Genomic DNA, 17105 nt, shown 5'->3' on the forward strand with positions numbered 1-17105 from the left:
AGAAACCAACATAACTTTTTGGTTTGCATACATGATATGCGTACCTTTCTGGATCACGAGTCAACATACTTTTTATGGTATCAATATCGGGTATCCGTACCTAAAAATTGTTTTTGAACAATATTTATGCCAGTACGTGTACTTGGTACATGTACTGTGGCTTCGGACCTGTAACAGTTGCGCCCATATGTAAACTGGTATGCATATTATCTTGTATCTCGATTTATAATAGTTTTATATTTCTCTCTTAATTATTTCAAAATTCCCAAATAATATCAATCAGACGTATCACTACTCCAGGATGTTTTCGAGTGATAATCTTGAATTAAGATTTAGGTCATAAACAATAAACGGTTCTTTACCAAATTCATCAAGTATGAATAAATGTTAATAAGCTTAGTCATTATATTTCGAGAATAATTAACAAGATAAAATTTGACTCGAATTTTTTGTTGTGCATGCAGTAGTCTAATTAGTCATGGGATGTACTCTCATAGATAAAAAGGTGAAAACTTGAGAAATAGGTGGTTCAATCTTCACTTACCTTTCAGTAATGTCTGATACTCAACTACACACTTCTATCCTAATTCGAGACTTGACTAAATGTGGACTAGAAATCAAGATATAGTTTTGATCAACTAAATTTGACAACAAGCTTGAGATAACAACACTTACGAGTTCGATCAGGCAATACTCTCGCAATCTCATATCCATATTAAGAACCAACCGAAAAAGAAGTTGGATTGGTTCATGTAACAAATAATTTATTTAGCAATCCCCACATTGTCCACAATCTTCCTGCCAAAGGAGATAGATAAAGATTTCGCTCTACAAATAAAATCATAGTTTTTTTTTAATCTGTTAGTAATGAGTTTACTAAAAATCTTATAGGACGTGTTTCACATGTTAATGAGATGAAAATCAGTTGGAATAAAATGGAAAACTAGCATTGTAGAAGCAGTCACTAAATAGATTCACCACATTATCAACAACAATGCTCCGGTGCTTCTTGTAGAAACCTTGTGCTTCGCCATTCGTGTTACTTCTTGCGGAGAGGAAATATGGATGAGGTAGAGGTGGTTCTGGCATTAACATTGACATTGAAAATTCTTTAACCGCACATCTCGAAATTAAACATGAAGGCGTTGGGTGGAGGAATCTAAAATGCCAAATGCTCGCTTTTACACTATAAAGTAGTTGTACTATTTTCCTGCAAGTTTTCGAAAACCCGAAAACTTGCAGGAACCACCCGATTCTCCTTCATTTTTAGTTTCTTTAACTATATGTCTTTTATTACTTTGAACACAAAAAACACTAGAATTGAAGCACCAAAAAAGGACCAGTAAATATAATCCGTACCGCAGATACGTCGTATCCGCGTCTCCTTATATGCGTCAATGTAATCATAGGCGGAGCCAATGATCGGCTAACCCTAATTTCACTGCCACTAATTGCAATCACATGTCAGATGTTTACTTCACCCCCAATAAAGATATATGTTTACCGAGATTTTCAACAAAAGAAATCTCTCGACTGAAACAAACTTGGTGGGTCCCAAACTCGCTCCCAATTTTTCTCTAGGTCGGTCCAAGAGCTATATGTGTCGGGATATTTTTCAGGTTATAATCCCGATACGTCTAGCATCCCTCCTTCACCGGTGGCATACTTGCAACGAAATGCCCATTGTTATTTTATTGGTATCGCCAAGAAAAAATTACCCCGGAGAGCAATAATATAACCTCAAGACTGTAGTAATTAACTAACCAAATATCACGCCTATGGAGTGCAAAATGCAGGAAGTGCAATAAAGTTTGGAAAGTTGACCCATGCCGGTTCAACCGCAAGGCTATGTCCACTAACCACCATCACCACCACCACGTGAGCTGTAAAAGCCTAAAATGTCGCCCCCACTATCCTCCCCAGTAACAACATACACCATCTCCGTATAGAGTAGATCCAAAAATCTCAAGACGATCGTGCCTTTTTTTAGGAATAGCAGATATTTTCGATGTATCCAATACCCATCAAATTTCCTACTCACCATACACTCACCGCTGATCTAACAACCTCATCAAAAGAAATGATAACATTTAACACATTCTACTTTCCTTAAACCACTTACACAATACTCTGCGGTTAAGATTATATCTGCAACCGGTAATATAATTACACGCAAATTTGCGCGTCAAAAAAATTTCCCAAAATTCGAATTTTCATTTTTTCCCGCCCACGAAAATATCGCCTAAGATACTTTCCCCTTTTCTCTGCCCTTACATTTGTCTCTCTCTTCAAATCCCTAAAAATTTCTCTCACTCCTCAGAAAAACCCATTTCTCTCCGTCTCTGAAACCCTAACTCTCCCCTTCATCATCTCTCTCAGAAACACCAATTTCTTACTCCAAATCTCCATTTTCATACCCTAAATCTCTACTTTTCTTACCCCAAACCCTTTTTCTGAAACTCTATTGAACCCTAAATCTTCATTTTTCAGATGGAAATTACACCTGCTAGCCGGAAAAGAGGAAGAAAACCCAAGGAGGATGATTCTACAGTAGATCTAAAGACCAAATCAAAAGAGGCGAAAACAGCCAAAGGAAAAGGTAAAGAGGTTCTTGTTGATTTATCAGACAAGAAGAAGAAATCAGCAAGTAAATCTGAGGCGAAATCTGAAGTTAGAAGACCAAGGAAGAGAACAGATGGTCCGTTGAAGAAACTAAAGAGTGTGATAAGTAAAGGTAAGAAGAAGGTTGGTGTAAAAGAAGAAGACGATGAAGAGGTTGCAGATCTAGTTATTGACAACCCTGAAGAAGCCGTAGATGAGGAAGAAGAAATTGAAGATGTCCTTGTGGAGAAAAAGAAGAGGAAGATCAATAAATCTGAGAAACAGAAAGAGGATTGCCGTTTAATTGGTGAACCGGTACCTGTTGAAGAGGCTAGACAAAGATGGCCTCATCGTTATGATGCACAAAAGGTTGTGATTCTGGTTCTTCATTGGTTTTTAATTGTTTATGGATTTTGTAATTTTGGTTTTGGGGATTTTGACATGTTTTGATTGTTTGATTTTTGTGTGTAATTGTAGATAAGGGAAGGTGGTGAAGGTTATCTGCATGTGAGACGGCACTTCACTAGTGCTCAAGTAGACGGAGAGATTTACCAATTGGGAGACTGTTGTCATATCAAGGTGAATGATCTATGCACTTGCTTAAGGTTCTATTTAGTTTTTTTATGGTCGAGTTTATGTTTTTGTGTGTTCATGAGTAAGTAGACAAAGGTGTAGGAGAAGTTTATGTGCTGTAATTGTTTACAAGAATCTATTACTGATCCGTTTTAGACAGAAGGAGAATTGGATCATACTGGGAGAATTGTAGAATTATATTGTTTGGTTCATGTTAAATTGGCTTTTTCATTGCCGAATTTTCATGTTTTGTGCATTTTGGGTTTCATAATATCGATTGATAAGTGTATTTGTTATAATTTGACAGCTAAATGTTGATTGTGTATTTTATAAGACTCTATTATTACTTGATCTATCTCAGGCTGAAGATGGAGAGCCAGATTATATAGGAAGAATCGTTGAATTTTTTGAAACGACTAAGAAGATACCATACATTGCTGTGAAGTGGTTCTTCCGAGCAGCAGACACTGTAAGTTGTGTTAGGAACACTCATTTTCTCTTTTCGTTGAGTTATGTACCACTGTTTTGTAAGTCTGCAAATTTTCCGATGTTTCAGGTCATCAGAGAATACTCTTACCTCATTGACGCAAAACGTGTATTCTGTTCTGACTCTGGAGATGACAATCCACTGGATTGTATTGTTTCAAAGATTACTGTTTCTCAAGCATCCTTCTTGGTATGGGTTTTTTCTTTGTTTTCTCTGTCACTGATTTTTATGCATTCCAGTTTACATTTTAGTTTATTGAATGACTAAATTTCTTATGTTGGTTTGCTTTTAGGTCCCCGGCTGCCATTATTATTATGACATGTCCTATTGTGAACAACTGTGTACGTTTGAGAATCTACCAACAGGTAATGAACTTTATCTATTAATAATTCCCTCCAATTCTTGCTTGCAGATACTAACAACTTTCTTCTTTTGTAGAAAATGGGGAAGGAGCTAGTACATCATCTGCTGCAGTTTCAAGGGAGGGTTGTTTGAAAGTCTTTGAGGAAGATACTGCTGATCCTGATAAAGTTATGACCCTACTTGACATGTATGCCGGTTGTGGTGGGATGTCCACAGGCCTGTGCATGGGTGCAGCTGCATCCAGTGTCAACCTTGTCACTGTAAGTAAAAAGAAATGAATTCAGCACATTCGGTATAGTCCGTTTAATTCATACTGAAACTTAACATTGTTATTTCAGAGATGGGCCGTAGATTTTAACGAAGATGCTTGCGAAAGTCTTCGCTACAATCATCCTGAAACAGAGGTGTCATGTTTCGCTTCTATTATTGTCTTTTCTCTTCATATTTTCAAGAATACATGTTATCAGATAATTAACTGCCAATTGAATTTAGGTCCGAAATATGAAGGCCGAGGACTTCTTGCGTTTGCTTTATGAGTGGAAAGATCTCTGTGGTCGTTTTAATTTGTTGGGAACTAATTATAACAAAACAAAAAAACCAACTGAGAACGAAGAGAAGGAAGAAACTGAAGAAGAGGCGCAGAGACGTCCTCCGGATGAAAACGGAGAATACGAAGTTGAAAGAATAATTGGAATATATTATGGAGTGAACCCAGATACTGATGAAGGGACTGCTGCCTTACATTTTAAGGTATTACTTTTGCGATTTCTAATACTTTAGTTGCCAGCCTCTATTTCGTAAATTCTTACTCATTTCTGACATTTTATTATACTTTAGGTAAAGTGGAAAGGGTGGGGCTCCGATTGGGATTCATGGGAGCCTTTTTCACAGCTCACGTATGTTACTGCACGTTGAGCTTTCTACATATGTATCTTCGTTGTCTTTCCTATTCTTACCTGCTTCAGTCTGTCAGTGCATTGGTTTGATATTAGTTTCATATGCAGGAAATGTGAGGACTGCATTGAGGAATTTGTTACTGCTGGATACCAGTCTAATATATTGCCTCTCCCTGTAAGTGTATTTCTAGTTTTACTGTTTGCCTTACTGATTCTTCTCAAATCTATGTACTTTGAGATGTGGTCATTTTATTCGTCCCATGACTTAGAAGCGTTTGTGTACTTCTGTTATCCAATTTTTTTAATTTGTGTTTTTTTCGGGAACCTTTATCAACTGATTTACTTTTAAAGGGTTTATACTATCAACTAATATATTACTGCACAGTAATTGTTGGCCAATTTTTACTAATCACTAAAATTGTTGGAAGGCCTTGAATTATTGCTTTTCATCTTAAAATTCTTGTAGTAGAATACTGATGCATATTCTCCGAACCCCAAGCATGAAAAAGCAATCTATTTGAATTTAGTTTCCCTTATATTAATGACATGTCTGATGTCTGGAGTTTAATAGTTCCTAACATGACCCACACACTGGGTGCAATATAAATGGCAAGGTTGCTCTGTCTTACATAATCATCCTGTATATAGTGTTAGGCAGTCGTAATCTTAGTAACTTGAGGTTTCTAGTGTATTGATCATTTTAGTTACAAAAGAGTAATCACTAATGCCAGATTCTTTTACTGATTGGTTCCGCCTCATGTGCACTTGATGTTCAAATGCCCAATGCTTAGACATAGCGATTTCTCTTTTGAATTTAAACCTCACTTAACGTCCCCGTCATGTAACTTCTTGATGTGAGACATTTCCAGGCCTTTAGTATAGTATTAAGATGAATCTGGTATACTTCTCCTTCTGTTAATATTTTAAGTAGTCTACTTTAAGATACTGGTTTATTTTGTGTAGCCATTTATGATTGTATCTTAACAAATTTATCTGTTGTTCTGTTTGTCTTTTAAGGGTACTGTGGATGTAGTATGTGGTGGACCCCCCTGTCAGGGAATCTCTGGGTTCAACAGGTTTAGGAATTATGAGGAGCCGTTAAAGGACCCCAAAAATTATCAGCTTGTTGTGTTTATGGATATTGTGAAGTTTCTTCAGCCAAAGTTCACTCTCATGGAGAACGTAGTAGACATTATGAGATTTTTGGGTGGAACGCTTGGTCGGTATGCCATAGGAAGGCTTGTCGCAATGCAGTACCAAGTTCGTCTTGGTTTATTGATAGCTGGAAGTTATGGGCTACCACAGTTTCGTATGCGCACCTTTCTTTGGGGTGCCAAAATGACAGAGGTAGAATTGCTTTGTAAATAGTTCTATCAACCATCATTGCAACTGTTTAATTTAGATTTATTGGATATAAAAATTGGTTATTAGAACTTTATATTTTACTTTTTTTATTGCAGAAACTACCACAATTCCCTCTTCCTACCCACAAGGTTATTGCTCGTGGGTTTAGCCCTAAGGAGTTTGAGGTATATATGCATGTACTATTCCATCATAGAATTGTTAAACGTATTTGTATTTATGAAATAATTAATCCTTGCTCGGTTTGTGTAGCGAAATGTTGTAAAGGGGAATGAAGAGTCTACTCTGCAGCTGAAGGATGCATTGGTTCTTAAAGATGCAATTTTTGATTTGCCTGAGGTAAGCAAGTTTGTTTTCTGCCTCTATTGATTTTATCAAGTTAACATTGATAGTGACATATTTACAGTATTTCTTTTGGTTTGTAGATTACTACTCATGAAATCCAGGATGAGAGGGACTATGGTAATGATATTCCCGAGTCAGACTTTCAGAAGATGATTCGCTTGCCAAAGCACAGTAAGTTTTAGTGTTTTCAAGTTTAAGTTAGCCTGTTGGATATCTTTCAAGAATATTGAATATTGTCCTTCCTTTCAGAGTTGATGGGGTCAGCTTGCCCAGAGGAATCAGCGACTTTAAAGCTTTTTGACCACAGGCCTCTGAAACTAAGCGAAGATGATAATCTTCGGGTTTCTAAGATCCCCAGGGAAAAGGTTAGTTATTTGTTCACTTGGCGAAATCAGTTTTCTTCATGCAATACATATATTGATTGTATTCTTTTGCCGATTTTTATTGGTACTACAAAACACATATTGATTGTATTGTTTTGCTGATTTATTAGGGTGCTAACTTCAGAAACCTCCCCGGAGTGATTGTTGATGGGAACAAGGCATGTCGAGATCCGAAGATGGCCAAAGTAATGATTGAAAAATCTAAAAAGCCACTGGTAAACAGCTCTTTTGATCTTATCTTTTTATCACTAGTTATTCTGCCAATTCATAAGTTGAACATATGCTTACATAGTTCATTACACTGCAGGTACCTGAGTATGCCATAAAATTTGTCAGGGGAACTTCCAAAAAGTGAGTATTTGGTTCTTCACTAATCTGTTTAAGGAAGAATCTGTTTTAGCCCAATTTATTTATAATGTCTGCTTGGTTTTCAGGCCATTTGGAAGACTCTGGTGGGATGAAATCGTGTCTACCGTTGTCACACGTGCTGAGCCACATAACCAGGTGAACATGGTTTTATTTTTTATGCAAATCTTTTTTTGGAAGCGTTTTAAGCTTTTAGATAATATGCTAAGATCATAGGTTATAACAGGGAAACTAAGGTGCAAAAATGATATGTTTGTGGGGTGTGGTTTGATGTTTAAGGAGGACAGTGAAACTGATGTTTCCATCTGGTCTTTAGGTTATGATATTCCTCATGAGTCACTGTTAATCTTAAGCATAATCCTTCCAGATGTCCAATGCCTTCTTTTAAGTTATGGGTTTGCTATAAACAGCAGATGGTTTGTGTAAACGTCAATTTTCTGACTTTTGGTGCTTTTGTCAGATAATATTGCATCCTGAACAAGACCGGGTGTTATCAATCAGGGAGAATGCGCGTCTTCAAGGATTTCCGGATTTTTATCGTCTGTTTGGTACTGTAAAGCAGAGGTATAATTGTCACACTTGATTGTTTTTCTCTTTTCCTCGTAGTTCTTTTTGGTTCTCCTTCAAACTCTAACGATTCTTTGTACATTATAGGTACATGCAAGTTGGAAATGCAGTGGCTGTACCGGTAGGAAAAGCTCTAGGATTTTCTCTAGCAAAGGCCGTAAACAAGACTTCTGGCAGTGGACAGGTTTTTGAACTCCCTCCATCCTTCTCAAGATGAACAAGATATAAACAGTTCAAGTTTGACTTCTGTAAAAAAGGTTTGATACCGACACCAGATAACAATTTATGTGATTCAAAAACACATTGATTTATCTCTTTGCTGTCTCTTGTACAATCCTGAGCAGCATCACATTTGGCTCTTTAGTACTGTAACTTTTGGATCTACTTTCTTCTGAAGAGAAATTCAGTTTTTCATATCCTGTGTGCTTATGTTTTCAACTATACTTGTGATAAGGCCACTAGATTAACACTTGCAGGATGAAAATAATCATGAAGCAATAGAGCCATTTTTGAAGGATTAAGTCTCTGGAATTTAGATGCTTTTGATGAAATGTCACCTTAAGGGTTTTGGCTTAGGGTGATAAATTTTTGATGTAATTCTGTGCGTATAGGTCGGCTCTTAGTTTCCCTTGGCCTGATGCTTGTACTGTCAGCTTTACTACTAGAAATTTCACTTGATGTGGTGAATCTGATTAGAGAGACTGCTTCAGCAATACTAAGTTTTCCCTTCTACTCCTGCTGACTTAGACCCTTTAGATATATTATGTGGTTGAATCAGATCATGGCTCCGTGTGTCATGGCCATGATTATCTTAAATTCTTAAGGTGAGTGGAGAAACAAATGACCAATCTGATCTTTGTCAGAAATGTGCATTCAATATTTATGCACTCAATGTGAGCCCCAACTTTTTTAAGACAAGCTAGCCCGCCATGAATCAATCTCCCAATGAAAATGTGCACCTTTGGAGAGCAAGGTTATTGGAATTCATTCAGGAACTTCTTCCAAAGGAAGTTTAAGTCATCTAACAAACCTTGTAACCATATAGCCTCTTTAAATGCCTCAGTCACTGCCATATACTACGCCTCCGTAATTGAAAGCGCCACAGTAGACTGCAAGATTGATCTCCAACTTACTGGTGCCCCTGCCACGGTAAATACATACCCTGTAGTTGAACTTCTTTTGTCCAAATCACCAGCATAGTCAGAATCCACATATCCAATACACAACTGATTGTTACTTCTATCCTTCACAAACCCCAAGCCAACATTAATCGCAACATAAAGATACCTCAAAATCCATTTCACAGCATGCCAATGTCCCTTACCAGGACAATGCATATAACGGCTGACCATACTAACTGCATGTGAAATGTCCGGCCTTGTACATACCATCGTATACATCAAGCTACCAACAGCTTCAACATATGGGACTTGGGCCATATACTTTTGCTCTTGTTTAGTAGTGGGAGACATACGAGCACTCAACTTAAAATGAGCAGCAAGGGGAGTACTTACAGATTTAGTTCCTTCGTAGACACCAAACTTCTGTAACACTTTCTTCAAATATGCCTTTTGAGACAAACAAACTTTACCCTTCTCTTTGTCACGTTGAATCTACATGCCAAGAATCTTCTTAGCTTCTCCCAGATCTTTCATCTCAAACTCAGATGACAACTTGTTCTTCAAATTATCAATCTCTTTCTTGTTATTCGATGCAATCAGCATATCATCGACATACAAGAGCAAATATATGAAAGACCCATCACGTATCTTCTTAAAGTATACACAATGGTCATAGTGACTTATCATAAACTGGTCAAATCGCTTGTACCATTGTCTTGGAAACTGTTTTAGCCCGTACAACGATCTCTTCAGTTTACATACACAATCTTCTTTTCCAGCAACCTTGAACCCACTCGGCTGAGTCATATAGATCTCCTCTTTTAGATCCCCATGTAAGAACACCGTCTTAACATCTAGCCGAACTAGGTCTAAATCATCTTGTGCTACCAAGGCCAACAAAATACGGATTGATGAGTGTTTTACCACCGGAGAGAACACCTCATTGTAGTCAATCCCTTCTCTTTGGGCATAACCTTTTGAAACTAACCTTGCCTTGTAGCGAACTTGATTCACCGAAGATCCTTTTTTCTTAGCATATACCCACTTGCACCCTATGTCATTCTTACCGTTCGGAAGCTTCATAAGAATCCATGTGCCATTCTTGTAAAGAGACAACATCTCGTCCTGCATTGCACCTTCCCATTCTTTACACTCTGCACTATGTACAAATTCTAAATAGGAAGTAGGAGTACCATCTTCAACAACTGGTAATGCATAAGTAATGTAATCATTCATCCAACCAGGCTTCCTGGTTGATCTTCTTGGTTTGCTGGTTGTTATGGTTTCCGTGACCGTATATTCTGTATCTTCTACTGACTCTTGTTCCTCTTCCTCAACAACGTCACTATCATTTGGAACTTCAGTAAATACTTCTCTTGCGGACCCAATGTCTTCAGAAGTATTCTCAACAGATACGGATTTAACTGGAATTGGTGGAGTTGCATCAATCTCCACCTGCTGCAAAGGCTCACTAGTACTGGTGCTTCTTTTCTCCACCTGCCGAGAACCCCAAGACTTTACCATAGACATCTCATCAAATGTGACATCTCTACTCATGACTATCTTCTTCTCAACTGGATTCCAAATCTTGAACTCTTTTACTCCATTCTTCATACCCACAAAGATTCCTTTCACGACACGGCTATCAATCTTGTTTTCACTAACATGATACCACCCAGGAAAACCAAAGATATGAATTGAGTCATAATAAAAAACTGGTTTACCAAACCATTTATCCATAGGAGTTTTACCTTCTAATGCAGTTGATGGCAACCTATTAATGAGGAAGCACGCATACGTAACTGCCTCAGCCCAAAACGCCTTACCTAATCCAGCATTAGATAACATACATCGTACATTCTCCAGCAAAGTACGATTCATGCGTTCAGCTACCCCATTATGTTGCGGTGTCTTCTTAACTGTGAAGTGCCTCTTTATCCCCTCATCCTGACATACTTGCAAGAATGGATCACTCTTGTACTCTCCACCATTTTCCGAACGTAGTACTTTGATCTTTCTGCCTGTTTGAGTCTCAGTTGCCTTTTTCCACCTCACAAAGATTTCTAGGACTTCATCCTTATGCCTCATGGTGTACACCCATACACTCCTAGAGTAATCATCAATGAACTACACAAACCAATGTTTCCCTCCCAATGATGCATTCTTGGAAGGACCCAAAACATCTGAGTGAACATCGTCAAGAACTCCACTAGTATTGTGGATAGATGTGCCAAAGCTTGTTCTTGTTATCTTGCACTTAACACAATGTTCATAAAATGCTAACTTGCAGGCAATAGCACCTTTCAACAAGTCTATTGAATCAACCTATGCAACGACTTCTCACCTGGATGTGCAAGTATCATGTACCATAGCTTTGTCTTCTCGGTAGCTGCATTCTCGATGAGTTCAGAAATAGACACATCCCATGTTGTTGTACTCCCAATCAAGTAGTACAAGTTATGATGACGTGTGCCCTTCATGATTACCATAGATCCAGAGATTACCTTTAGAACACCATTTTCAGCAACTATCTTATAGCCCTTAGCTTCCAAAGTTCCGAGTGAAATCAGATTCTTCTTTATAGCAGGTATAAATCTTACCTCCTTCAGTTCTCTAACCATACCATCATGCATCTTGATACGAATACTACCAATCCCAATCACCCTGCAGGTATGATTGTTTCCCATTCGTATTTCTCCATCGAGCTCTTAAAAACTTGAGAACCAGTACCGATATGGACATATATGATACGTTGCTCCAGTATCTAATAGCCATGTACCATCTGTAATAGTACAAGCTGATGGTGTCACAGTTAGCGAGAAAACAGAAGCATCATCTGATTCTTCATTATCTTTAGCAATGTTCCCCTCGGTATTACTATTATCTCCTTCTCTTTCCTTAAGATTGGTACAATCCTTAGCCCAATGTCCAAAGTCGTGGCTCCAAGCACACTCATATTTCTGCAGTCGCATTCTACTCTTAGAACGTCCTCTACCTTTACTATAACCACCATTCTTCTTTCTCCTATCTGATGAACGACCTCTTGCAAGAATCTATCATTATTATCTTCACTTGCAAGGTCTTCACGATCCATATTCCTGAACTCCTCACTACGCAATGCTGTAGTGACCTCAGCGTATGTCATTTTATCATTGTCGTGCATTAAAGCTTTAATCACGGGTTCATACTTTTCAGGAAGAGATGTTTATCAAGCACAAAGCTTGTTCTTCATCATTGATGTTTTCATCGTAGTTAACCAACTCAACAAGAAGTTTATTATATGAATCTAGGTGCTCGGTTAGGGTTGCACCTCTCTTCATGTTATAGCGATACAAATTCCTTTTAAGATGTATCTTATTGGCCACGTTTTTCACAAGGTATTCCTTCTCTAGCTTTTCCCAGAGATCCTTTGCTGAAGTCCAGTGCTGATAATTAACTTACTGCAGTTGCTAAACACCCTCGTATCGAAGCAAGACATAATTTATTCATCTTGTTACAGTGCTTGTCAGACATCTCCACTGGATGACCTTCTAGAGCTTCTTCTAGGTCAAGATGAACAAGAGCATCCATTACGTCTGTTCTCCATAAACCAAAGTTATTGGTTCCTGTAAAATTTTATACTTTGAGTTGTGATCTATGTGAATGAAGTATTTATTATTTTGTTTTTTTATCTTTACTTGTGGACTCCGAATGTTCTCTTAAAAGATCTTTCAGATCAACTAGTTTATCTCCGTCAACCATTGTTCTTAAACAACCAAATATAGATAAAAAAACAGAACCTTTGAGATTAGTATTACCTCAAGCAATCTTCAGAAAAATACCTTCACTTCAATTTCAATATGAGTAACTCGTATCCAAGAGCGTCTCCTTGCTCTGATACCAATTGTTTTGCCAAAGCCTGCGGAAGCGTTAGGTTCGCACTACTACGAGGTATCTCAATATCGCCAGAACACAATCACATACACAAGAAGAACAAGTATTTAACCAGGTTTAATCCTCGGGAAGGAATAAGCAATTTTATATATCACCGTATAGGTTGGAATATACAAAGCCTTTAGACGAGAAGAAGAGAACTCTTACTTAGTTCTGGTGTATTTTCTCTAGTTCTCTCTATGGATATTTATACACATCAATAGGGATGGACACATTCCTTAACAAGGAATACTTTCCTACAAGTATAGGGTTTCCTAATCTTATCTCTAAGAACAAACCTCTTAAGCTTCTATACTTAGGACACAAGTACTTGGTTTCCTTAACCAACTAGATTTCCTAATCTAGTCTTTGACCATCCTACCAACAACTCCATCAACCCAATCACCGGCAGTCATCACCAGCTCGAGCATCAACATCTCTCATTACCGATCATCATAATTCCATCGACTTCAACAGCAGCACACTCACTACAGCGAGATCTTTTTATTTTTTTTTGAAGCCTGAAGTGCTTGATTTAATTCGTAACCGTCAACAACAACCATCACTACCTCCATATTTCTTTCCCAACATCAACACACAACAACGATCACTTCTATACTCAACTCGGTAACCAATCACCAGCAGCTCGGTCTCGTTCATCAGCTGCACTTCTTTTCATCACCTTTCATCTCTTCATCCTCCATAAGACGACGGATATGACAGACGATAAACCTTCTTCCCAGCACACGAACAAATCCACACGAATGTACTTTGACAGAGAAGTAGTTTTGGAGATGGAAGACAAACTGCTGACAATCATCAGTGACAAGACCGGAGATGGTGATTGCTGTGATTTTTGGAGCATCAACCTTTTTTTTTATTTAACTCTCGAACCTTGATGAAGATACACCAACACTGCAACACGTCTTGCAGACTTCAACTTCTTTTTATTTCTCACGGAAACATCATCCTCTTTCACAACTTCAAATTTTTTTTAAAACATCTTTCAAACTCTCAAACCCTAAAAAGAATGAAACAATGAAACTTCTTTCTCCTTATCCTCTCCCTTCCTCTCACCTTGCTCTGATACAAAATGTAGGATCGAGAAAGAGAGAGGAAACCACACGCGAAAGCAATAAAACGATTACATTGATAATCAGTTTGGTGTAAAATTCTTCATGGATCACTAGCCTACTTATAGTCTCACAAACTTGACGATCACTCAAAGTACTTTCCTAATAAAAACAAACTCTAAATAAAGCACACTTTTATAAACACAAAGAAACTCTAAATATAGTAAAACTCTAAAACAAGCAACCGACACAACTTACTCTTCTAGTTAACTCCAACTTCCAAATATCGCACAGTGTGTCAACAACATATGTTGATCCAAATTGACTGCGTCAACTGCATCAGTTGATCCACTTGGACTAGATCAACATCATATGTTGATCCACGAACCAAATCACCAAATCTTGGTTTAACTTCCAACAATTACCATCATGTATATTCTTTACCGACCATATAAGTTAACTCGGTATTGAGGATGTATAATTGAAAACTAAAATTAATATGATGGCAATAAAAATGAACGATTTTTACATTTAAGTTTTATCCCAAAGGAGGATTTTTTGCGAAATGATCTGTTTTGAAATTAATGTTGTTGCTTGTTTGATGCTTATGCACTTTGGATATTAATTTATTTGCTGAGAATATCATGATATCGTTATGTCTTCTATTTTGGTGGTTAATAAACTTCGAGCAACTGAATAATGTTAGTCACACACTAACCAGGCCACCTCCTATCATGAAATATGATAAGAGTGGGATCATGTATAAGCATATTGAGCGATGTTTTTGCAACATAGCCACATTATTGATGCAGTGGCAAAGTGTTGTTTCCTTGTTATATGTTAATGTATTATCTGTTTCATATTTGATAATGTTGTGGTCCTAGAGATAGCAATACTTAAGAGACAAGTAAATTTACTTGCAAATATTACACTTTTATGATTCCTTGAGATTTTTGTGATGACTGTATGGGGATTTCAGTAGAATATATTTCACCAAATCCATCAATGACTTTCACATTATAGATATATCTATTTGATAGTTTGCTACATGTAATGAACATGAATAGTAGTGTTTATTGTTGGGAACTACACCACAGTTCTTTAGATCTCGAGGGACAATAACTAATACACCAAGAGATAAGATAAACACTTAATCAATCACACAAGACACAGATTTACGTGGGAAACCCCAAATTGGTAAAAACCACGGACAAAAATACAACTTATTCAATTAACCGCGCCTTAGAATGATTACAAAGAAGACTCTCACCTTTTGCCTAGAACAAGAAACTCATAAAGAAACATAAAACCTATATTTAGTTTTCCCACTCTTAAGAACTTTATTATGTTGTATATTAAACTCTCCTAAAGTCCTGTATTTGTAGTAGACACCTCTTGTTCTCAAATTAATCCGTTTCCTAATCTGATTTGGGAAACCATCCTCAACTAGGAATATATAACCTAATTAGGAAAAACATTCTCAATTAAGATTCCATACTAAAACAGTAAACTACCATAAATAAAACTTATACAATTGTTAAATCTAGGCAACTTATAGAAATTCTCCGCCTTAACTAGATTTGCGACATTCACAAACGTTATTCTTGCTTCTTTAACCAACTTATTTCCATCATGTTTTTTCCAGTTTCCCTTACAGGCCATTGATCATCAATGATGATGACCAACAAAGTCTAAGTTATCCTTGGACTTTCCAATCTCCGGAACCCACTTATTGACTATACGAGCCTTTGGAACTCCACCCCACGCCAAATTTCCGTGGGACTTTACATTCCAAAAATTTGACTTGGATGCATCCTAAGCTCCACCTAACCCTGACTTCCTCAGTATACACAATATGCTGCTACGACTTCCTTTCATGATCATACTAGACCCTTGATATACCTTTATTACTTCACCATAAAAGGAATACTTATAACCTGCAGAATCTAATAGGGAAAGACTTATCTGGACTGTTCGAGACTTACCATCAAACATCCTCATGCGCATATCACCGACTCCCTTAACCGACATTTCCGAGCTATCTCCAGTAAACACTTTACCACTACACCCCACGTATACCTATCGAAGTATGACCGATGTTCACGCATATGTGTCGTGGTACGGCTATCCATTATCCAACTTTTTTCTTGAATTAAATCTGCAACAACCAAAGAGAATAATCACTTTCATAGCCAAGATGGTTAGCTTGAACTTCGAGACCTTTCGCGGAACCAGTCTCATTTTCTTTCCACTTACAATCACGTCTGATGTGACCTGGTTTATGACATTTCCAAGAAAGACTCTTACCGTGTTTCTTCTTCCCTCCAGCAAATAAACAACATCTTCAAATGAGCTATTGTTCCTGGTATTCATCTCCTTTTCATCCGACAGAAGATCACTAGTAACTTCAGCAAGACTCAAAGAATCTTTCTCATCATTTAAGTATGTCACCATGTGTTTATAAGATAATGGAAGTAACAAGATGAGGCGAAGTGCTTTACCCTAATCATTAAAAGTTACTTCTAACGCTTCCATTTCAGAAATAATTGAATTTAAAACACTGAGATGATTACCAATAGACGTACCTCCATCCATCTTCAATGTATGAAAATGGTATTTCAAGTACAATCTATTAGAACGAGTGTTTGTCATATACAATTCTTCAAGTTTACTCCACAAATCCTTTGTTGTGGTAATCTTTTAAACATTGGCAAAAACATTCCTTGTAAATAACATTCATATTTGACTTGCAACTCTTAAATCAACATCTTCCCAATATTCAGGTTTAACATCGCTTTCCACTTGTCCTTTCAGCGCCTTGACTAACCAAGATTAAATTAAAACATCTTTTACTTGGATGTTCCACAAATCAAATTTAAAATAACCATCGAACCTCTCCACCTCAAACAGTGTATTCAAAGCAGAAATCTTTGTGGTCATCTCGTTTTTCCTTAAACTTTGTTGTGATATCAATTATTTGGAATTACACCAAAACTCTTTATATCTTAAGGGAAAAGCGTACAATAACCAATACACCAAGAGATACGATAAACATT

At 37.3% G+C, this 17105-nt stretch overlaps 1 protein-coding gene across 1 annotated transcript; it reads left to right on the forward strand.

Annotated features, from left to right (window-relative positions):
* The first annotated feature begins 2293 nt into the window (after positions 1–2293).
* On the forward strand, positions 2294–8359 carry LOC113323820 (putative DNA (cytosine-5)-methyltransferase CMT1). Its single transcript, XM_026572173.1, has 20 exons — positions 2294–2970; positions 3079–3180; positions 3536–3643; positions 3731–3850; positions 3954–4026; positions 4100–4284; positions 4363–4428; positions 4517–4774; positions 4862–4920; positions 5029–5095; positions 5938–6267; positions 6381–6449; positions 6535–6621; positions 6708–6798; positions 6877–6992; positions 7121–7225; positions 7318–7361; positions 7445–7514; positions 7837–7940; positions 8031–8359. Exons 1-20 carry the CDS (start codon positions 2491–2493, stop codon positions 8158–8160), a joined length of 2664 nt encoding a protein of 887 aa, XP_026427958.1. The 5' UTR covers positions 2294–2490; the 3' UTR covers positions 8161–8359.
* The last annotated feature ends 8746 nt before the right edge of the window (positions 8360–17105 follow it).

The sequence above is a fragment of the Papaver somniferum genome, chromosome 1 (genome assembly GCF_003573695.1).
Source record: "Papaver somniferum cultivar HN1 chromosome 1, ASM357369v1, whole genome shotgun sequence".
NCBI lineage: Eukaryota > Viridiplantae > Streptophyta > Magnoliopsida > Ranunculales > Papaveraceae > Papaver > Papaver somniferum.

Excerpts from the sequence above, each read along its gene's own strand:
- LOC113323820 (XM_026572173.1), top strand. The coding sequence starts at position 2,491 with ATGGAAATTACACCTGCTAGCCGGAAAAGAGGAAGAAAACCCAAGGAG. Across the intron at positions 4,027-4,099 it reads GTTTGAGAATCTACCAACAG|AAAATGGGGAAGGAGCTAGT; the intron begins GTAATGAACTTT and ends CTTCTTTTGTAG. Across the intron at positions 6,622-6,707 it reads CAATTTTTGATTTGCCTGAG|ATTACTACTCATGAAATCCA; the intron begins GTAAGCAAGTTT and ends TTTGGTTTGTAG.